This window comes from Maniola jurtina, chromosome 5 (genome assembly GCF_905333055.1).
Source record: "Maniola jurtina chromosome 5, ilManJurt1.1, whole genome shotgun sequence".
Taxonomy (NCBI): Eukaryota; Metazoa; Arthropoda; class Insecta; order Lepidoptera; family Nymphalidae; genus Maniola; species Maniola jurtina.
The window spans coordinates 13,404,028-13,429,100 of record NC_060033.1 but is presented as its reverse complement, the minus strand read 5'-3'; the positions used below and the strand labels follow the sequence as shown (position 1 = coordinate 13,429,100).

The 25,073-nt window shown below is 36.8% G+C and overlaps 1 protein-coding gene across 1 annotated transcript in view; it reads right to left on the bottom strand.

Moving 5' to 3' along the window:
• Positions 1 to 21,885, bottom strand: part of LOC123865804 — a 33,299-nt gene extending 11,414 nt beyond the window's left edge. The window contains exons 1-8 of the mRNA XM_045907040.1: positions 21,660 to 21,885; positions 6,611 to 6,670; positions 5,413 to 5,580; positions 4,733 to 5,035; positions 3,899 to 4,039; positions 2,883 to 2,993; positions 1,895 to 1,953; positions 298 to 486 (exon numbers count right to left, since the gene is read on the bottom strand). Of these exons, the coding sequence (XP_045762996.1) occupies positions 298 to 486; positions 1,895 to 1,953; positions 2,883 to 2,993; positions 3,899 to 4,039; positions 4,733 to 5,035; positions 5,413 to 5,580; positions 6,611 to 6,670; positions 21,660 to 21,720 (1,092 nt within the window). The 5' untranslated portion in view covers positions 21,721 to 21,885. The remainder of the gene's footprint in view (positions 1 to 297; positions 487 to 1,894; positions 1,954 to 2,882; positions 2,994 to 3,898; positions 4,040 to 4,732; positions 5,036 to 5,412; positions 5,581 to 6,610; positions 6,671 to 21,659) is intronic.
• Positions 21,886 to 25,073: the final 3,188 nt, after the last annotated feature.

Genomic DNA, 25,073 nt, shown 5'->3' with positions numbered 1-25,073 from the left:
AATCTATTGACTGATATTATGAGATTCAGAGAGAAGAAACTGCTTTGTGGGAATGTACAACTGCAGCAACTCAGTTTTGACGTGACAACGTCTAATTCGATAGAGCCGGCTGCACGCACGAAAAAACATGACTCATGCGGCGTTACCTCGCTCTGAGGCGTTCCATGTAAGGCTTGAAGTGCAAGCGAGAGCGCGGAACGAGCGACAAAGAAGCACAATCGGCCTTTGTTGTCACGTTCAACTATCGTCAGTAAACCGACTTTACAGACAACCAATTTTTTTTTAACCTAAACTTACCTCGCTCTCCATAAAAACTTCGACATCATCATTCACATCTCGTTCCATGCATTCATAGTTAGTGCACGTGTAGCTCTGTCCGTCCGCTGCACATTCACAATCGTTACAGTACACTTTGAATGCTGCATTCGGTTTACATATGGCTGCTCTTCTTATTTCTCTGTGACCATGAGTGCTGGAGTCTTGGTTCTATATTAAAAGAAAGATTAATAATTGTTATAAGAGATGCATTGCAATTATTATGTAACTTGCATTTAATGCATTACAATCATAATGCAATTCGCATTGTGATCATAAGTGTTTTGTAGTTGATTCATTACGATAATTATAATTCATTTTTTTCACAGTTCTTGTACTCCATGTCAAATTTAATTCATATACTTACAAGGCAAAATCGGAAAAGTTAAAAAAAAAAAACACTTACCTTCGATGGCATCAATATTCATTTTTCGTGCTTCCTTTTACCATAGTGCTGGTGTAGCCACAAAATGATCACTAAAATGTGTGATTGCAAGTAGAGTAGTATTTAGATTAATGGAGTGATAAAATTATATTTAGGTGACGTGATGAATGATTTTTTAATTAAATACAACAATTAATAGGTATATTTTAATCCACCATACTAAGGCTGAGATTCATAAAGTGTGCTAAGACTTTACTTAGGCTGAGATCTATAGAGTGTAGTTTGACTTTTCTCAGACTTAAGTTTCAGTCAAAATAAGACAGATTTATGAGACAGAGATATGACGCTGTCTCGTTTTAACGGTCTTAAGTCTGAACAAAGTCAAAGTGCGCTCTCTAGATCTCAACCTAAGTTAAAGCGAGGCTTTATGTGAGAGATAAATGTGTCTAGTTTTAACTGTCTTAAGTCTTAGCTAAGTTAAAGTACTCTCTATAGAATATCTCAGCCTAAAAGCAAGGACGCAGTTAGACTGACAGAGGGTTATGACTATTTTTATGGATAAATTGTTAAGAATGATAAGTTTTTATTTTAAAACCACAACAGTCACAGATTAAATACTTGATATTTACTTTGACATAGTAAATAACGGTGAGTAACAACAAATTTTATTATTTAAAGAAATGTGCATTTTAACTTTACCTAAAAAGATGTTTTCTAAATTGTTACTAGAGACAGGCTCGATCGTTGAAGAGATTTAAAACCAATAGATATAAAGCACAATTATTGTTATAATTCTCTTTCTTGACATTAGAATTAATTTTTATTATTAGACATTATATTTCATTTTTATTCTATTTGATTACTGTAATTATGTAAAATATTGCATGCCGTAAGCCTTGCTGTACTTATTATGTATATATATTAAGACCAATGTATATAACCCTTTGCAATAAATTGATTGTTTGATTGAGATTTCATGGAGATTTTTTTGATTGATTGAAAAAAAGTTATGCAATTTTAAATACGTGAAAATAAATGATTGTGCTTTTAAAATTTATATAACGATAAACATAATTATTGTGCTATGAATAAATATTTTATGTGCACCATAATATCAAAAGGAAGAATGTTAAATTAATTGTTCCACTTTTAAAAGTGCGTAAAGGTAGTGAAATTTAAGGTCTTTTTACTTACGTTTTCCGGTTGAACTTGTTCTGAACTACTGTGAGCACCAACCGGATTAAAGTTTGTTACTGAAAAAAAAAAAATATTTTCATTAACATGCTAGGCAGTATTTGTTAAATTGTTAACTAGGTGTCGCTACCGTACTTTACATCGTGCTATCAACTAGAAGGGCTTAAAATAAGTGTATAAGTATATCGTGTAAGTCATCTAAACTTATAATAAAACTGTATAGTATGTGACTGGTCAACATGGCAATCGGGGTGTGGACGCTTCGCACACCCGCACAGCCTCCGCACCAACCTGGTGTGGGATAGTACGGGTGACGTACGGGGCATACCCTGATATCCTTATTGCCATGTAGACCTGTCGCGAACTGGTGGCTTTCTGTAAGTACCGTAATTATATGTTTTGGGAATTCCAATTGGAAGTATCATTATTATCGATGGAGAGCATGGAGAGCCTCCACCGCTGTCTTTTTTAAATAGTGTCTACCTGCCTGTCTCTGCACGCTTCACGCTGAAACTTCTAAAAGGGTTTGAACGAAACTTAGCACAATATTTTAACTTTCTAACACTCCGCGTAAACATGGATACAGGTTAGTGTTTATTGCGAAAAACATTAGGTTAGGGTTCAATTGAGCTACGGGATTAAAATTGCTATCGGTTTTGCTCCAAAACTCCATCTTTGAACTGATAATTGAGAATTATTTTTTCTTTACAAACATCGTACTGTCAAGATGACGATTTGATGATTGGTTTTAGAGATAGAGGAGGGAACTCATCAACGGGTAAAAGCAATCCAGTAATAATATAACTAAACGCTTCAGCAATGCGCGGGACTGCATTTAATTTTATACACGGCATACCTAATACTCAAATCTTTGAAATGAGCAACAGCTGAGTTTCTTGCTGGTTTTTATCGGTAGGAAAGGAATTCCAAAGCAGAGGAAATCTTCCTTTTTTTTTAATAAAAATATTTTTTATTCTATAAAGCTTACTGATAGCTATATCGCATCCCATCCTAGTGCACGCGGCGTAGCCACTGTCGCACCAGCACCTGTTGCAATCGTTCTTCCACCTCGATCCCGGGGCACAACTTCGCTCTGGCTCTGGAATCAAAGGACCAGCTGCGTTTATTCCATTATACTCTAAAGGCAACAGGCTGGAAGTGGAGTACCCTGGTAACACAGTGGTACCTTAATAATACAATATTATGGCATAAGTGTGTACCTAACGTTGGTGATTAGCGCTGAGGCGCCATTGAGACCCTAGCCCTAGACTGTAATCATCAATGCACACGTGTATCATACTGCATAGTGCATACAACGTTTTTCAACAAACTTGTGAAGAAAATAATAAATAATATAATTTTTCCTTGGAGTTTTCAAGTTAGTTAACTTTCCATAACGTTAAAGGCGTTAACATAGCTGTAATTTCAACAGTGAAAACGAGTTGTGAAAAAAATTTCGCAATGGCGGGAAAATTTAATCAGTTTTCCTATGCGCGCGCATCTTACAATGGCGATCGGCCACAGACTAAAATAATAAGGTTTCTTTTTTTTTGGCTTTTCGCGGATAGCGTTGTAGGTAGCCACGTACAAAATTGGGAATTTTAAGTTATCTTTATGACAGAAAAAACAGAAGTTATAATATTTGAGTGAAAGTTTTATTTATTAAACACGTAGTTACAAGTTGATATTATCTATTTAAAAACGAAGTTGTATGAAATGAGCAAGCAATAGGTACATTAATTTATTTGTACCATTGAATACGATCTGTTTTGTATGGAAACTTTTTTTGAACAAAGCAACTCAACCAATAAAATAAAATAAAAGCTCTATAACTCACTTGTGAATAATAGTAATGAAAAAGTCACAGTTTGATTAAAAGATGGCATTCAGTGCCTAATTGCGGTGAAATTAGAGCCACTTTATGAGCAAGTGTGTTGAAAATGTTTTTTTTTTTTCGGTTAGCTATCTATAGTCAGTTTTACCCCACTATATTTATTTTCGTACCTTCCTCCCGGTCCATGCAAGCCATTTCCGTGCAGGCCGGTAACCCATCTTCAGTGCAGAAGCAGCTATTGCACCTTGACTTCCACGTTGACCCCGGCAAACACATTTTCCTTTTACCCGTCCATGCTAACTGTGTAGTGTCTAAAAACAACATCAAAAAATTTCTATTGTAATAATACTGTACTCTTGTAGGCTTAGTATTATAAGATTTTACACGGCATCAACGCGATAGAATTTGAGCGTCAAGACACTTTAGCGTTATTACAGTTTGTTGTGGGTCATGGGAAACACGAAAAAATTGAAATAATTTCATACAGTGAAAGAAAGAGTATTGATTTATAACTCTTTCCAATATTTAATAGCTTTTCCCTCCCATCGATTTTGAATCAAATATTTATAATATGAAAAGTGTAAATATTGTGCTTAATTTAAAACTATTTTGGTTCCTGTCCGCCACTTTTGAAAAAGCGGCACAGTCATTCCCGATTACCTTTCAGTCAGGTGGTCAGTCTCAACGAATACTAGTTATATGCGAAGGAAATGTTACAATGCACAAGTCTGGGCGCAAATTCAGGTGCACTCTCTATCCCCTAACTCTCATAGTCCAATGACGGCAATCTATTTAACACGACCGGAGAGAGATTAGCTTCAGGATCAAGAGCTTTACGTGTTGTCCAAGATACAGAGATACCGACTTCGGGCTCTGATATAATTTTTGAACAGACAAAATCTACGTAACTTTATGGACCAACCCTGGACAAATAAGCTTGCTAGAAAAAAGTGGCTCAAGCAAAGTGTTGCTAGCTTTTGTGTAAGGTATTAGATCATACTTACTTGACGCTGGTAGAGCTGGTAATTCTGGTCGAGCCGGTAAATCTGGTAATGCTGGTATCTCTCTTAGAGCTGGAAACTCTCTTACACCTGGTAATTCTGTTCTAGCCGGCAAATCTGGTCTAGCTGGTAAATCACTTAGAGCTGGTAATTCTGGTCGAGCTTCTAAATCTGGTAGAGTAGGTAATAGTGGTAATCCTGACAAGCATCCGATCAATGTACAGGCAGTTTGACCGGTCTCAGTGCAGGAGCAGGTGTTGCAGTCCACCTTGAAAGATGTCCTCGGCTTACACCTGATGGGGTCTCCTGCAATTTTTAAAAAGCGGTCTTAGCCTAGTAGTGAAATGAATGAATGAGTATAGTTTTGTTGTACACCACAAAATTATTACAGAATAGCAACCACAAAAATAATACAGTTAGAACCCCAGGGGCCAGAGTTCACTTCCCCATTCTTAATCCAGCCTCCCCTCCCCTTCCTCACTTCCTCCCTTCCATCCAAATCCATCGCTCTCTCTTCACTCTTTCCCCACCCTTTCTTCTCCCTCCTCTCATCAAATAGCGGCCAAAAACAGCAGTGACCAGAAGGGCCTAAGCCTACGCAGGATATTCAATCTGAAACTAAAAAAACCACCGCAAGACAGGTCGTCCAAGTAAAGTCAAGTAAGAAGTGAACAGTAAATTACCATAGTCGCCTTTCGCGCAAACTTCCATCCTGGTGCATTCTGCGTGGCCATCTTCAGAACACCTGCATTTGTGACACTTGCTCTCCCACTCACTCCCGGCTAAGCACTCCGCCCAGCCCTCCTTTTTTCTCTCTCTAACAATACTGGAAGACTCTGTTGAATTCGGAACTGAAAAATTGAAATGAATAATTATACTTATTAAGAAATAATTTGATTTTCTATTAATAGACACCATTAGACCCTCTGTTATAACAAATGTAAGATTATTAATTTCTCAATTCAATCAACCGTTTTAGGTTGCCTAAGAAGAAAAGCAAAGACAGAAATATTTACATCTTAAATCTAGGCAATCATGGATTCAAAAGTGATAGTTAATAATAGAAAGATATAGAAGAAATAGATAGATAAAAGAAAATTTGAAAGTAAGCAACCTTAATTTTTTTAACTCTTTGGGGTATATCCTTACAGCTGATGCTCGATTTTCATAAATAACTAATCTAATATATATATTTATAATAATATTTAAATTATTATTTAACAACAACTGCACGTGATTTAGCTAGGCTACCTATGCGCGCTGTATCAGTCTACATTATCTATTAAATAACAGATGAGGGTAGATATTTTCTAATACCGGATCTCACACCATCACACTAATATTATAAAGGCGAAAGTTTGTATGTGTGTGTGTGTGTGTGTGTGTGTTTGTGTGTGTGTGTGTGTGTGTGTATGTTTGTTACTCCTTCACGAAAAAACTACTGGACGGATTTTGCTGAAATTCGGAATGGAGATAGATAATATCCTGGATTAGCACATAGGCTACTTTTTATCCCGGAAAACCAAAGAGTTCCCACGGGATTTCGAAAAACCTAAATCCACGCGGACGAAGTCACGGGCGTCAGCTAGTCAACTATATAAATGTGACTCTAGCATTTTTTACTTCCCATCGAGTCACACCCTGAGTGACAGTGTGACTCGTTGGGAATTATGATGGATAAAAAGGTTGCAACTTGCAACTAGTGCAGTGTGACTTCATGGGAATGAAAATTAAGTGAATTCCCAACGAGTCACACTGTGACACGATTGAGTGTGACTTATTGGGAAACTAACTTCACGAACCAATTTGGTATCTAGATATAGTTACCTACTAATAATAATACTAGATAATACTATTAATAAGTAACTAGGTGCTTATTACCTTTTTCCGTATTTTCTGATAAGCAGCGTGCATCGTCAGATCCAGTTTCACAACTGGGTGCTGGAAAATAAAAGAAAACATAACTTTAACAGCGATTTCTGCATGTTTTTACGCTTTGGTCCTAAGCGTAGAGCCTGTTTCTCATGTATTTATAATAATGAATTAGCATAGACATTTAATTGTGTCCCAGATAAGGCCAAGACATCGGCCGAGTGGATTTAAGTTTTTCAAATTCCATGAGAACTCGCCCTTTTTTGGGATAAAAAGTAGTCTATGTCCGTTTTCGTGATACAAGCTATCTCTGTAGGTATCAAACGTCAGAATCAGTTAAACAGATGAGCCGTGAAAAGATAACAGACAGACACACTTTCTGCGATAACACCGAGAAATACTTAACTTTCATACAATTATAATATTAGAATGGATTATTCCATCTTAATTTTGCATACTTAAAAATGAGGTGATAACATTATACAAAATACCGGCATCAATTTAGAAAATCATAGACAGTTATCTACTTACTAACTAGTTACTAATCGACCCAGATTTACCATGCGGGCGAAACAGAAGAAAATTAACATTTTTTAATGAAGAAAACTGAAAAATTACAATGATAGCCTAAATACTGTTTTTTTTTTTACTGTTTATATGGATCCCTGACCTGCAATAAAACAATATTATTTTTATTTTTATTTATTACTTAATAGGTACCTAAATCTCGACCGTGGAAATGGCGCCTAAATGTCGCGTTTTGACTTTCACAACTTGGATACTCCAGCCATGCGAATTTTCTTGGAAATGCTTATTTTAGTACATAGTAGGCGCAAAACAATTTAGTCCAATATGAATACGAGGCATATGACTAGGTATGCACTGGACAGAAAAATAGATCATATCAGCCGGCCTAATTTGTGTATTTTAGTCCTTAATCTGTGACCTGCGCAAACCACCATACGTGCCCATGCGCCAACTTCAAATTGGAGTATCGACTAGGCACTTATTTTCCGCCCACTAAAATAAATCTAGATAAATCATTTTTTTTTCAAGTCTGATGGAAGCGGCTTAAATTTAAGCATACCTACAATTGTAGGTATGGCGCCAAAATTGAGTTTACTTGATTTCTTCTAGTTTTCCTAAAAACAAAGGTACTTAACGTAATTTTTTTTTTTGTGTTGTGATCTGTAAAATCTGTCATTTATGTTATTCCGCGTTTATTTTATGAGCCCTATGTATTTTGATTTTTGTTTTCGATTACTATTTCAAATTTTTGTTTAGAAAAAAAAAAGAAATATCGGCCGGCATTCTACGCGTGCGGAATGCCCCATCGTTTTCGCGCCACAAATCCACATTTTTCCCAACAATGGCCGCCGTGACTCGGTTTCGTCGGTCCGCCTGGCCGATCGTCGAGTTGCCCTTTAGCCTCACAATTATTGCAGTTCTATTAATAGCGAGCAACAATTGTCTCGATAATTACCACTCGACCAAGATAGCTTTGTCGGCGGGAATTTCGAAAATTCTAACCTAAACAACGGTAACGAACCAATTTAGGATCGTCCGTGTGTTGCAATGAATTGATTAGCCGTTCTTTACGCTTGTGTGTGTCGTTAGAAACGTTTAGTTTCTCAGATATCCAGGATATCTTTTTAGGGTACCTAGGCCATAACCATATTTTCCTGGAAAAATTAAAGAATTCCCACATCTCAATTTATGAAAGGATTCTTAAAAATCTAAATATGTGTGGATGAAGTAGCGAACATCTTCTGTTTGGCACAACAAAGATAGCTTGCATGACATCCTGGGTTGAATCAATGTGATTTTTTTGCATGGATATAGGTACGGGCTCAGAATTCGAGTAGCAATTCCGCTAAACTATTGCATCAAAAAACCTGTCGCACTTATGCCCTTTTTCCATAAACGCGCCACACATACCTAACGCATATTATTATGTGCCACGCGAATAAGATCATTAAGGTGCTAAACGACTTACAGCCTTTGACTATACCTAGTTAAAGACTTCGAAAGTTACATAGGCAAATTTTTATCCTGGAAAATCAAAGAGATCCCACGAGATTTTTAAAATCCCAAATTCACGCGGATGTAGCCCTGAGTCGTGAGCTTATAGGTACATAATAATATTAGTACGGATGATTGGGTCAATGTTCCTAATGTGTGGCATATAGTCAAAATCATTTGGAAATGATTTTGACTATGTATAGTATACCGAGTAAGTAGTAGATATTAATCATAATACTTCGAAATACGGAAAGAAATGCCGTCTAATTCATTAACGAGCAGTTATCGAGAGTTATCTCGGAGGTCGCGGCTCGCTGAGTGCCACACGCCACAGCCACTTCTTTGTTATTCAGCGTTTACTATGAAATGCATACTGGCGACTTGTATGCTGCTGATAACGAGCGGTGATAACAGATTCTTCGAAATCGACTGTTTTAGGGGCAAATCCATACGACTTCGTATGGATTTGTCCTTAATACAGGACATATTCTAAGATACCTATGGTCATATGGACTTTTTACCCCGGAAAATAAAATAAAAACGGAAATATTTTCCAGAATTAAGTAGGTAATTTAACTAAATTAAAAATAAAAATAAATAAATTCAAAACTAAAGTAAATTAAATTAAATCTAAAACTTCATCGAAACCACTGCAGCGAGGTATTGTACCTAAGATGCTGGCACCATTACCCCTTTGGATGTGTCGAAGTGCGCTCTATAGCTTTAAGTGGTAGTGCACCATAATATGTAGGTACTAGTAAATGGGCAAGCCTCAAAATATTATAGGTAGGTATAGATAGGCAGCGGGCGGCATCTAGTCTCGCCACCAATTAGTTGACGGGAGTCGTCGATTTAAATCTCTGGGAAGTCGGCTACTAATTATTTACTCGTGACTAGGTATATAAGAATACCAGAAGTGAACCTCAATAAAAATATAAGAAATAATAAATATAACCCTTATTTACATGATTAAGGCTTGATACTCAACAAAACTAAGTTAGCGCAATAATAACAGATGGATAAAACACGTCTGCACACTAAGATCGACCGAACCAAAGTGAGTCGAACTCCGCAGGCCACTTTCAAGATAGTTTTCCGAGGTGGCGCCACCGTTGCGTTCCTAAAAACATTACCAACAGATGCCACGTGACTTCCGTTCAAAAGCGCGGCAAACATGTGCGATAACACGGCCGTCCTGTGCACGCCTCCGTCCCTGGATGGCGTTTATGTCTGGTGCAGTTGCTGAGAACAAAAACAGCAATAAGAAAATTTTATTTGGCTATTTTCCGAATACCAAGACGTGGCCTCCAATCTACTATCCCATCAACGGCCAGCAACCGGAGGTCCACATGTCCCAAATTCCAATACGTGGCCTCCAGTCTACTATCCCATCAACGGCCAGCAACTGGAGGTCCACATGCCACAAATTCCAATACGTGGCCTCCAATCTACTATCCCATCAACGGCAAGCAACTGGAGGTCCACATGTTCCATATTCCAATACGTGGTCTCCAATCTACTATCCCATCAACGGCCAGCAACTGGAGATCCACATGTCCCGCATTCCAATACGTGGTCTCCAATCTACTATCCCATCAACGGCCAGCAACTGGAGATCCACATGTCCCGTATTCCAATACGTGGCCTCCAATCTACTATCCCATCAACGGCCAGCAACTGGAGGTCCACATGTTTCAAATTCCAATACGTGGCCTCCAATCTACTATCCCATCAACGGCCAGCAACTGGAGGTCCACATGTTTCAAATTCCAATACGTGGCCTCCAATCTACTGTCCCATCAACGGCCAGCAACTGGAGGTCCACATGCCCCAAATTCCAATACATGGCCTCCAATCTACTATCCCATCAACGGCCAGCAATCGGAGGTCCATCCAACACATGGAATTCGCAAAATTTAAGCAATCAAACAACATGATTTATGAACAACCTATTTCCCGAATTCCAATGAGTGGCCTCCAATCCACTATCCCATCAACGGCCAGTAATTGGAGGTCCATCCAACAAGAACTTCGAGAAATTTAACCAATTAAACAAAGGGATGTACGAGCTACTTGTATATCTGCTACGTAGACTTATTCTGAACTGTTCCATCGGCGGCCAGTTCATCTTACTATAAATCTTAACTTCTATTGTAATTGATTAATTCTACACGATTAAATACCGTCACAACTTTTATCTTCGTACAGATATACAAGTTTGAAGCATAATGACATAAAAGACATTTAAGATAAGGTAAAAATAAGTCTCATACTAGGTACTTTAAAATAATATCAATCAATCCAAAAGCCATAAGATGCATTAAAATGGTATTATTACCTGACAACATCTTAGGCCATCTCTAAACGCTTGACACACAAATCATCCAGTTTTAACCAGGGGTTCATATTGAATAAACTAAATAAATGCAATCCTTTATATATTTAGATACAACCTTTTTCATTTTAGGGAACCAATATAATAACTAGATTCTTTCCAATTATTTATCCACAGCAAATGGCCTATCTCGTCATGATTCACTCTAATCACTTGCCAAATACAAGTCATAGGAACGACCCATCTCCTATCATATTCAGTCCGTCGGTTGGTATATTTTATTTTCTAACAACTCAGTCATTAATTTTTTTTTTTATTTTTTTTTAGCTCGGCTTGTCCTGATCTTAACAATGAAGAGCAAAAGAACATTCGTATTTAATACGATTCTAATAAAAGTACTAACGGAAATCTAAAATTAAAAATGAGACTGACTCGATTGAAATCTTTTTGGCTAAAGTAATTCACATGTATATGTATAGTATACACAATATAAGCAATTCCCTTTTATGAAGTAACAGAAGTATTATTAAAAACATAAGTATATCTCACTGGTAACAGGCATTATTGCCTTTCTCAAAGCGTTGAATGTGCCTACGTACCAACACACTGGCTTGCATATCTCACGAGATCAAGTCTAAGTCGGTATGTGAGTAAGAGTTACTCACTGTGCTCGCAACTATTCAAAGAAAGTGCCTCATACTACAACACATACCGACATCATGAACACAAGTAAAAACAAACTGGAATGGTCTTACCAAACAGCATAAACAAACGCTTAGCAGCACTTATCATATTGCCTCATGAGACAGGCAGCAGATCTCACTGATACGCCACGATGAGGTACCACGTTTTGCAGCAACGTGCGTGGCGTAGCACCACAGCACTATCAAGATGTCACGGCTAGTGACAAGCCTCGCATCCACGTGGAATGCGCAGTATTACACCGGAAATTTCAAAGAAAAGAAAGGTAAATGTGAGCACAGAGTTCAAATGAAGGAACTCTCGTTCGGTTGTACGTCTGTCTTTATTATGACAGGTGTACCTATTCACATAACGATTTAAGACCATATTAAAATCAATTTCAAATGTTATATCGAAAAACTCAATAGGCAACGTCTTAAATATTAGGTTCTTGCATTGGACTGAAAGTAACCATTCGCGTTCTGTTATTGCCAACACATGTAACGTCTACCGGTACCTTCAACGACAGCATAACGCCGGTACTGAATTCTGAGACGCTATGTCTAATTATTATTATTATTATTTTTCAAAAATTTACATTATTGGTACTTCACAAAAAGTTACATTAGTCATTAATGGATCAAGGTTGACTGATTCTGAACGTTTATCAAAACAGTCAATATAACGTGGCCATATTTTATTTTACCAAACTTAAGTAGGTTTTCACGGAAGGTGACAGTAACAAAAAATGAGATATTAATTTACCGGCTACTTTCTTATTTTCTTAATAGATATCGGACAGTGGAAGAACCAAAACTAGTTCACAAAAACCGTAGGATATCGTGGTTTGAACGGAAATATTTTTTTCAGTTTTACCTACATCGACAAAAAATCTACTGTCACTGTAAATTATTATTTATGGCAGTAGCCTAAACGTGAGGGTATGTGATAACCCTTAGAACTATGACAACAATCAACAAATTTAAACATTCGTTAAGCCACACACTCGTTTCCGTGTAATATTTTCCACACCAAACATTGATATTGAAAATATGCGCGTCAAAGTTACAAATGAAATAATTATTAGACCTTACTTTAATCAACGAAGATGCAGGTAGATATGCGGCTAGCAGTTGATCCGTCGCCACGCACAATGTTGGTACCTGTACCACTCGTTAGCGCGGGTACCGGGCAGCAGCGATTGTCGAGTATCCACGCAACCCGTAAACGTAGCTCGGACGACGGATGCGACGGTGGAAGAATAACACTTTCTTACTTGAATCACGTTTCCGTTTACCACAATGCGATTGTTCGTACATTGAAACAACACTTACACAGATTTTACAAAAAACAAAACTACTACGAAACTTTAAAAATCAAGTTTAAGTACTTTATTTTGATTAATCGATTCTAATGTCAGTCAGATGAACCAAAAGCGAGTGGGCAATTAGGTTACCATCCCACTTCTGATATAAGAATACCAGAAGTGAACCTCAATAAAAATATAAGAATAAGAAATAATAAATATAACCCTTATTTACATGATTAAGGCTTGATACTCAACAAAACTAAGTTAGCGCAATAATAACAGATGGATAAAACACGTCTGCACACTAAGATCGACCGAACCAAAGTGAGTCGAATTCCGCAGGCCACTTTCAAGATAGTTTTCCGAGGTGGCGCCACCGTTGCGTTCCTAAAAACATTACCAACAGATGCCACGTGACTTCCGTTCAAAAGCGCAGCAAACATGTGCGATAACAGGTACGAATCGTTTTATTTGCTGTCTGTGAAAAGTTTTTAGGGGTGTCGTCAATATCATTATTATCATCAGTCCGCGCGTCCGTGGACATCCAGGGTTTTTTCCCTTTTTTTGATGGGCAAGTCTCAAAATAAATAAATCGGCGGCGTCTAGTCTCGCCACCAATTAGTTGACGGTAGACGTCGATTTAAATTTCTATGAAGTCGGTTACATGATTATTTATTCGTGACTAAATACGAATTGTTTTAATTGCTGTCTGTCAATAGCTTTTAGGGATGTCGTCAATATCGTCATTATCGTCAGTCCGTGGACATCCAGGGGTTTTTTCCTTTTTGATGGGCAAGTCTCAAAATAAATAAATCGGCGGCGCCTAGTCTCGCCACCAATTAGGTGACGGGAGACGTCGATTTAAATCTCTATGAAGTCGGTTACATGATTATTTATTCGTGACTAGGTACGAATTCTTTTAATTGCTGTCTGTCAATAGCTTTTAGGGATGTCGTCAATATCGTCATTATCGTCAGTCCGTGGACATCCAGGGGTTTTTTTCTTTTTTTGATGGGCAAATCTCAAAATAAATAAATCGGCGGCGTCTAGTCTCGCCACCAATTAGTTACGGGAGTCGTCGGGAGCCGACTAGTACTGATTATTTACTCGTGACTAGGTACGAATCGTTTTATTTGTTGCCTGTGAAAAGTTATACCGATGGATGTATACGTCATGTTTTGAGGTCGGGAGATGCCTCCATTCACGGCCCCTTATCATGCGTGATGTCACTCACAGCTTCCGAGTATTACATATAAACCTACTTGTGAATATCAAGAATAAATAAAGTTATTTGTGCCTTTTGGCGTGGAGACCTCGGGGGCTTAGTTTTTTTTTTTTTAGTTTTAATTTAGATTGAAGTTTATTTAATAATAAAATCATAACCCTTCCTTTCGGCTTTGCCGTAGTCGGGTAAAAGTCTTATTTTAGAACTACTTACCCGCCAAATTTCATGATTCTAGGTCAACGGTGAACACCAGGTAGGTTCTCATGACAGACACGACAGATGGACAGACAGATAGACAACAAAGAGATCCTATAAGGGTTCCTTTTTTCCTTTAGAGGTTCGGACCCCTAAAAAAGACCTAATGTCTCGTTTTTACTGAAAAACACCTCTGAGAAAACTCTAAGTAGTTAGTTACTTACCTACCTTTTATAAATCCCAGCCTGAGTAAAGTCTGTCAAAGTCAAAGTCCAAACAACACAGATTCAGAGGCAGTATATAGTAACTACCCTTGTAATGAAATAGTACTTATGTACAATATTTAAAATTAAATGCGAAAAAGTTATAAAATCGGGGTAGGTACATAAACTTAATGATTAAAACACCGTTATCCTAAAGGTTTTAGTATTCAAATTTATTGAGATTTTCCATTAAGTAAAAAAAATAAGCAGGCAAACCGGTTAATTAACATAATAATATAAACATACTTAATATGTTTGTTTACCGTTATACATGGAGTGAATTGAGACCGCGTAGCGTTTTGCATACTGGAAGGACATTGTACAATGCGGGCCAAAATATTTGTCGTAGTGAGGTTAATTGCATTTCAAAAAATTCTATTAAATTCTTTATCTACGCTCATATTTTAAAATCCTGACTATGTCACGTACATCTTAAATGTAAAAAAAATACAATAAAGCACTGTTTTGTAAGCAAAATAATGAAAAATAATAATTTAATATATGACTCTAGATTCTAGCTATTTGGAACCATGGCGGTAAATCCGCGCGTAGTTGGTGGCTTTTATTTATGATTTAGCACGCGCCCGCACTGTATGAACTGCCGAATTTTGGCGCCAAACGCTGCGCTTAATTTTAATTATTACTTACCTACTTAATTATTTACTGTATTATTTTTTGATATAACACTGTATTTTTCTTTCCTGCAATATTTATAAAAAAAAAAAAAATTATAACAAAATATTTTACCAAGAGTTTATGGTTTGAATTAGTAGTGTATGAAACTCTACATAATTAGGAATTAAAGCACTCGTCTGATACTATTAAAAACCTCGCCTGCGGCTCTATTATGCAACCGTTTCATAAACTACTGTTAAAAACCCAGCTTGCTTATCTATAATCGCAATAAAATTACGAGTAAATAAATATTTGTATTGATGATTCCAATGGACTTCGGTTAGTTCCAACCAGAGTTCAAACTTCAAACTACGAATTTAGTGATGACTGACAAGCGTATATGTACCTACGCGTCAACGCATTGCTTACAAGATAAAGTTTAATTACGTAAACACACGCTGGAATGCGCGGATGTGATTATTATGTTTACGTGAAATAAGTTGTAATAAAGCAAGGAATGTGCACTATTTTAGACATCAATCGCTTTCTAGCTTACTAAAATCTACACACTAGTGAATTCTAAATTCTAAATTAAATGCTAAATTCTCAGGCAAATTCTTTTCATCTCGTAAACTTTTATTCGTGCAATTCCTCCTATTTGTTGGTCAAAAATAGATTTAAGCAATTATTAATCTTAATTAAAAGGATTAGTAGACTTCTTTCCTTTAGTCTTACATATTTTTAACATAAGTAGAGGTCGGTTGAGGTCTAGAAATTAGGAAAAAGATAGGGGAAAATGGTAAAGTATGAGAAGAAAAAGAAGGCACAAATAATTTGCAGCAAATTTTGAAAAGGATTTGAAAAAATTAAATGAGAATGCCAAAAAATCAAGGAAGAAAGCTTAAGATTTCTACTTGTAAGTATTTACCTACTAATATGTATATTTTATACTAAGCAGTGCTAAACCTTATCAAAGTAGGTAATGTTTAATTTTAAAAAGTACTTACTATGATGAAAGAAATAATGTTTAATTAGTAGGTACTGTATCAAATGCGGGCTAACATTTTGTTGCAAGCGAGTGTAATTTAGCGCGAAAGCCTGTTGAGGGCAATAGCCTTGTGTGTCCTCTGTCGATCTGTATCACTTTCATGTTAGCTGAGTCTATTATCTAGGCATTTGTTACGACACACCTAAGTCGATCTAATATCTCTATGATCTAAACTATTAAAAAAAAAAAATTTGCCAAGAAAAAATCGGCCAAGTACCTACTCGAAGTCGAACTCGCCACGAAGGGTTCCGACTGCCTAAGCATCGTACAAAAAATAGCACTAGGTAGGTCTATACTTTTTTTTTACAATCATGACTAATACTTTGTGCCAGGAGTGGGTACGACAATAGTGCAACGGATGGGGTTTGAACCACCGACCTTTCGGAATTCAGTCCGCTCCTCTATCGTTGAGCTATCGAGGCTCAATAAACTTTTTATTTATATTTAATTTTATGGCGGCCATTTTGAAATTTTTATTAAGTAAATAATTAGGTATATGTTGTTGTAAAATTTCAGCTTTCTACACTCTAAACTCTCATACATCTCGACATGACAGACAGACAGACAGACAGACAGACGGACGGACGGGCCAACGGACGGACAGAGGCTTAGTAATAGGGTGGGTGCCACATGTACGGAAAAGTGGTGATAGCCTAGTAGTTAGGACGCTGGCTTTCTAGTCGGGGGGTCTGGCTTTCGATTCCAGGCCCACACGGTCTCTAACGTTTCGTAGTTATGAGCGTTTTAAGCAATTAGTGAATGTAATAACCGTGAAGAGAAATATCGTGAGGAAACCTGCATGTCTGAGAGTTCTCCATACCTACTGCTCTCAAAGGTGTGCGAAGTCTGCATAATAATCCGCACTTGGCCAGGGTGGTGAATTGGTGATGGTCGTTTATCTAATCCGAACCGCTAGGATATGGAACGCCCTTCCGGCACCAGTTTTCCCTTCCACTTTTAATATGGGTACCTTCATGTCAAGAGTGGATAGGCAACTTCTAGGCAATCGCGTTCCATCTTAGGCTGTATCATCACTTGCTAGCAGGTCTGTTTACAGCCAAGCGCTAGCCTATAAATAAATAAAAAAGTGGTGAACTATAGTCAAACACTTGTCGCGATGATGATGACGCGAATTTACTCAGAAGTTCAGCATAAATTAAATGTGTATGTACCTAAAAACCGATAAAGTATTGTAGATATGCGTCACAATTATTGATATAAGATATCATATAATATATCGGAGTGCCCTATAACCCTTACTAACGCTAATTATTACAGGAATTATTATGATAAAATAATGTAATAAAAGATGATGTCATTCATAACAATTCAACTACTTTAGCACAAAATTGATGCATATCCATACCTACTTTAATATTAATACGCAAACTAAGTGTGTCTGTTTGCTAGCTTCGTCAAAACTACAGAACTACTTAAATAGAAATAAGTCTTCCTTTTCTTAAAAATAAGAATTCCCAAAGAGTCTCACTGTTACTCTGGGTGTGACTCGTTGGGAATACTAAGGATAAAAAGGTTGCAACTAGTAACAGTGTCACTGATAGGAAAAAAATCGTTGAATTCTCAACGAGTCACACTGTGACACGATTGAGTGTGACTCCTTGGGGACCCAGATAAGTTTTATTATCCCGACTTCCATATCTACCTGCCTAGGTGTATGCATTTTCCATTTTTAGGGTTCCGGACCTCAAAAGGAAAACGGAACCTATACAGGATCACTTTGTTGTATGTCTGTCAAGAAAACCTGTAGTTTATGATTAACCTATACCTATGGTTCTAGGTTCCGTTGACCTAGAATCATGAAGTTTTGCAGGTAGGTAGGCCATATAGCATAAGTAAAGGAAAAAATCCAAAAACCGTGAATTTGTGGTTACATCACAAAAAAAATTAAAATGTGTTCATGAACAAATAATATAATTTGTATTTATTTGTCATTTTAAATTATTTTCAATTTTCAAAGTAATATAACTATACCAAGTGGGCTATCATATGAAAGGGGTTTAGCACTTCAAAACAGGTTTTTATTTATTTTTATGCATAATAGTTTTTTATTTATCGTGCAACATGTCGGAAAAAATACCCGACTACCGAACCCTCGGTGTGCCAATCTGACTCGCACTAAGTCGGTTTTTTTATTTCTCTCTAAACGGATACAAGCGGTTTTATTGCTTGTAGCGTTTAAAGAAAAAAAAAGTGTGAACTAACTCCAGGAAGACGATGGCCGGTTCCCATTGCAATAATTATATTATTGTTGCATCCTAATTATCATAGTTATCATTATTATTATCACGCGCTCTTACGTCAGTGCCATCGAAGACCTTGGAATGGATAGATCTGATAAAAAAAATATACTTATTGGTAAATATACTTATTTCTATTGGCACTATAATACCAACTGTTTACTCACCGGTTTCGCTTATAATGTAACCCGCGGTGAATCCCTCGGAAACTGGATTTTTACGGGGCCTATGTGGTAATCCAAGATATAAACTACCTATCTCCGTTCCCAGCCAAATTCGTTCTGTAGTTTTTTGGTAAAAGAGTTACAAACATACACACATACAAACTTTCGTCTTTATAATATTATTGTGATTAAATGAGTTCGTCCGCGTGGATTTAGGTTCATTTAAAAATCCTTAGAGAACTCTACGATTTTACGATATAAAAGTGGCCTATATTCGTACACGGGACGCTAGCTTTCTCTTAGTCTGTACGTGGTCTCTACTACCTTACTACCAAATAGTACCAAATATATAGATGATGCCCGCGACTTCACCTGGGTGGATTTCGGTTTTTCAAAATCCCGTGGGAACTTTTTAATTTTCCGGGATAAAAAGCATCCTATGTTAGCATTTTTGATTTCCATAAAAGATATCTATACCAAAAACTTAGAGCTTATTTTTAACAGGGCTCTCTCCGTCAGTCGTTTCATACAATCGTAGTTCCAATTTCATTTGAATACTAAGCAACCAAAGTCCATGAAATTTTGCAGACATATTCTAGAAACTAATATCTATGTCTGTGGTTTTCCAGATTTCTGTTAAAATATTCGGTTTCAAAGTTACGCGGTCTTAAAAATTTTCATACAAATCTTTGAGCCCCTGTAATTTTAAAACTACATATTTTTAGAAAAATCTAAAACACCACAGACACAGATATTAGTTTCTAGAATATGTCTGTAAAATTTCATTGCTTAATATTCAAATGAAATTGGAACTACGATTGTATGAAATGAGTGACGGAGAGAGCCCTGTTAAGTTAGTTTTTTAAGATTATTCGTATATCCGGTAGGGACAGCATATTAAATTATTTCATTTTATTTAATTTAAGTACTTAATTAATTTTTACTCTAATATATCCACGGCACACGCATATGGCATTTCGTTAATTAATATTATATATATTATAAATAATTATATTATAAAATTATATTATAAATAATTATGTCTTATTCAAGTAGGTAGGGTACAGCTACTAATTATAAATTTTATCGTCTAGTTTTGTCCAAGACTTCTTCCGTGGATTTTAAAAACCCATTTACCTTCACACTAATAATATTATAAAGGAGAAAGTTTGTATGTGTGTGTGTATGTGTGTGTGTGTGTGTGTGTATGTTTGTTACTCCTTCACGCAAAAACTACTAGGCGGATTGGGCTGAAATTTACATTGGAGATAGATTATACCCTGGATTAGCACATAGACTACTTTTTATCCCGGAAAATTAAAGAGTTCCCATGGGAATTTTAAAAAACCTACATCCACGCGAACGAAGTCACGGGCATCAGCTAGTATAATAATAATGTCAAAAGTTTTTCAATAGTAGAATAAGTTCAAGTTTCAAGTTAAGCACCATTAACATCAACTTAAAAGCTGGTACAAAAAAGAAGCCTACAACAAACTCTGTGCTTTTTAAAGGACTTGAAAAAAGACGGAGTTTCTCAAATCCCGCTTATTTGGTACCTCCGTCAAATCGGAACTGATTGAATACTAAGATCTGATATTATAAAGTCGTCAATCATTAGCATCATCATGATCAACTTATCGTCAGCACACGGATTGCTCTCAGAATGAGAAGGCTTTAGGCCACATAGGTACTCCTCTACCATTCTGGCCAATGTAACAGTTTTACAGTACAAGTACGCCGAAGTAATCATGAAGGAAAAGGAGGAAGAAGAGAAAAGGAGGGAAAGAAGTAGATGAAGGGACAAAAGTGTTGTGCTGTGTTTTAGGCTGCGAGGCGGGCACACAGCCAACAAGGAGACAGCAGGGGTTTTAGCCGGTAAGAGTCCGGCATTACCCAGTGGGTGTCCATGAGGATTTCCCCTGCTGTATAAGAAAAAAAAAAAAAATGTAACAGTGGTGATAAGAAACGTTTCAACGTTGCCAGCATCGATGCGGTCTGCGATGTAATATCGTACATATTGACCTGGCCAGATTAGCAGACTTCACACACCTTTGAGAACATTATTGAGAACTCGCAGGCATTCACGTTTCACGACGTAACAGTTTTAACCCTTAGTAACCTGTTATCTCCCAAAGCCAGCATGATCCAAACTTCATAGTTGCTGATCGTTCCACCTTGTGTTGGTGAGAAATATACGTAGAGAAACTTTCAGCTTTTATAAAATAACGAAGGTTTGACACGCGCTGGCTCTCTTTCTATTAGGTTTTACGGAAAACCTTGAAAGAGCATAGGTATCTATTTTAAGTTCCTAGCATCTAAAATCAAGTTAAGATTTTTTTGCGATTTGATAATAGTCGTGATGTTCGTTATATTATAGATTCGTTATATATATTATTTCTATGCCTGTTTCTGTTTTCCTTATAGCCACTAATACCTAGAAGTTCATGAGTGTTTTAGAATATTTAGTTCGATGAAACGAACTTAAATTTTTTAAATAGAGGTTCAGTTGAATGATGAATTCAAAGATGAAACCTATATTAATTTAATTACTTACCTAAAAGTTTTTGTTTAGAAAAAAGTAGGTAATTACATATAGGAATGAATGATAGATATTTAATAAAATATCCGTTTCATGTTAGCCCGCATTCGTCTTAGACTGCATCATCACTTACCACCAGGTGAGATTGCAGTCAATAATGAAACACAAAACAAAAGAAAAAAATGTAAGTAAAAAATTATACTTAAAGTTAAAAAAATGAGTTAATCCATCGTTCTAGGCACCTTGCCTCGTCACAGTGGTTTAGATGGTATTTTTGATTTCAAATTTTTATATTTTAGTATTATCGTATTTGAAAGTAAATAAAAAATATGTATTAGCTATTTAAAATAAAATAAAGATTTTTTTTTCAAAAAAGTCAATTTTTAAAATTCGCCAATACTCACCACTTCCTCTACTTAAGGTTGCGAAGCATACGAAAAAGCTGGCCACCGCTACCCACTTCATTTCACAAAAATCCTAAAAAATATTCACAACACAAAAAAACTTGATTGACGCGCACAACCACTGCCCGCTGCGGCTTGAACCCTACTGATCTCTATATTGTGGCAAATGCATTATCATTATAAAAGCTAAGATCACAATTTTATTCATCCCCCATTAAAACGATAAAACCTACACGCTTTAACACAGATAAAAAAGTTACAGTTAACTCTATGGATTCCAATTTGAAGATGGAATGCAATCAAAGAGATCTCCGAATCGGGCGTGGTTATTAATGACCTCATGGAGAGAACTATCAATTAATAGTAGATTACATACAAGACCTCAAATATTTACTATTTGTCGGAACTTGATAATGATTTGGGAAGCTAATGACGGATAAAGAGAAAGGTTATCTTGGTAAAAATAAATAACGAAACGTACGCTGACATCTTTATGTTTACTGAGTTTATTTTCTCAAAAAGAACCAAGTTCACTTAGGTATATAAGAACAATTCTAAATATAAATATAGAAAAAACATAAAAAAATTTAAAGGTACAGTGACTTAATACAATAATAAATAATAATATTTCAAAACGCCTTATATCCTAAGTTAACAAATACATATATAATATATCTATCTATCTCATCTATCTATTGTGTTTGACAGTGTTTTTTTAACCCCCGACCCAAAAAGAGGGGTGTTATAAGTTTGACGTGTGTATCTGTGTGTCTGTGTATCTGTGTATCTGTGTATCTGTGTATCTGTCTGTGGCATCGTAGCGCCTAAACGAATGAACCGATTTTAATTTAGTTTTTTTTGTTTGAAAGTCGGCTTGATCGAGAGTGTTTCTAGCTATAATCTAAAAAAATTGGTTCAGCCGTTTAAGAGTTATCAGCTTTTTTCTAGTTTTCTTGTAGAAAAGAAGGTTAGATAACCGTTAGGTTCATAATATTATGTCAATAGACAAATGTCAAGCTGACAAGAGGGACGTTGCCTAAATACATAATTATTTATTTGAAAATGATGTTTTGGAAAACTTAAATACTTTCGATCGTCGGGGGTGTTATAAATTTTTAATTTACACTTGTTAATGCTTCAATTTTTGGAAAAGATTTTTCCTCCAATATGTTTTGGCAAGTCATTATAATACACTGGACAGCAAATAAACCGGGCCACCCGCTACCTTGGAAGTCTGATTCGATTTTCTCAAAAAGTATAAAACTTACAACTATCAAAATTATACCTGCAGAAAGTGCATTTCATAATGAATAAAATGAATGGAAATTCATTGCGATTAATCAATTAATTAAGTGTTTATTAAGGATTTTACAAGGAAGAGTCGTTTTCCAGCCATGTTAATCGTAAGTAATCATGAAATGAAAACAAAAATTAAAGCCAGAAACAAAGATAAAATTAAAAAAAAAAGCTTTTGGTCAGTATTCAGTATTCCCTCCCCTTGCTCGGATAACTGCCAGCATCCTCGTATTCATCCACCTCACGAGCCTGACGATGAAATCTCGAGAATTGCCTTCCAATACTCTTCAATTGCAATTTCCAGCTATGGAAGCCTTGTCGGAGCAGTTATCCGGGCTCGAACCCGACTTTTCAGCTCATCCCATAAGTGTTCTATCGGATTTAAGTCGGGGCGTCGAGCTGACCAGTCCATTGTATGAATGCCGACGCCCGATATCCAACTTCTGTTCTGCAAAATCGCCGCCTCAACGCAGTTCAAGTCCAATAAAGTCTGCGTGACGAACGCCAAGTGGTCATAAGCCCAGACGCCATCAGAAGGATACTTGTTGAATGGAACCTGACTCCAAAGAGAGCTGCAACAGGCCCAGCATTGACGGTAGCCCACCATGAAGCACGACTTGAAATTACTCGAGAGCATAGGGACTGGACGTTAGAACAGTGGGGTAATGTACTCTTCACTAATGAGACCAGGGTGAGTCTACATTGAAATGATCGACGTCTGAGACAATATCGTTGCCCTGGAGAACGTTATTCTCAGTGTTGCATCGAGGAAACTGTTGCTAATGAAGAAGGATCTGTAATGATCTGGGGCGGCATCTCGTTAACCGCATGTACAGCGTTAGTTTTCATCGAACCACGGGGTCGTACACGTGGATTGATCTCATTGCTACATTACTGAAATCCTCGCACACCATGTGGTATCTTACGCAGGATATATCGCGCAGAATATGCCAGTTTATGCATCATAATGCACGACGTCACGTTATTCATGTGGTGACCCAGTATGTATGCGACGTGGGAATTCGTACAATGGACTGGCCAGCTCGAAGCTCGGACTTGAATCCGATAGAACCCTTATGGGATGAGCTGAAACGTCGGGTTCGAGCCCGAATATCGGCTCCAACAAGGCTTCCAGAGCTGCGAATCGCAATTGAAGAGGAGCGAAATGCAATTCCTTAAGATTTCATCGTCAGGCTCGTGAGGTGGATGAATACGAGGATGCTGGCAGTTATCCGAGCAAGGGGAGGGAATACTGAATACTGACCAAAAACTTTTTTTTAATTTTATCTTTGTTTCTGGCTTTAATTTTTGTTTTCATTTCATGATTACTTACGATTAACATGGCTGGAAAACGACTCTTCCTTCATAAAATCCTTAATAAACACTTAATTAATTCATTAATCGCAATGAATTTCCATTCATTTTATTCATTATGAAATGCACTATCTGCAGGTATAATTTTGATAGTTGTAAGTTTTATACTTTTTGAGAAAATCGAATCAGACTTCCAAGGTAGTGGGTGGCCCGGTTTATTTGCTGTCCAGTGTAGTAGCGCTCCCTCAAGCTATATAGTTTTCGTACCATAATTATTAGTCCTAGCTTTAGTTAATTGTAGTTTATGCTTGTTTCGTATACCATATTTATGAGATTTTGTTTTAAAAGTGATAATCTTTCTTTACTACTCTAAGTTACTACTATTACTTTTTTACTAATCCTATAAAACTTTATTTATTTGAACGACCATCCGTGAGTACCTACTCACTGATTTTTGATCTGTTTGAACTAAGATTTTATCTGGTGGGAATTACTGATCATGGCTACTTACCACCCTACCGGCAAAGCCGTACCGCCAAAGCCGGACCGGCAAAGCCGTACCGCCAAAGCCGGACCGGCAAAGCCGTACCGCCAAAGCCGTACCGGCAAAGCCGTACCGCCAAGCAATTTAGCGTTCCAGTACGACACTTTGCAGTATTATCAAGGCGTATTGTGCAAAGTTATCCTGTAAGGGTTCCGTTTTCCCTTTTGAGGTACGGAACCCGAAAAACGAAAAGTCTCGGTTGTTTGTTTGGACAAACCCTAACTTTTTCGTTCATTAAAAACTTTTTGGAAGTTATACGG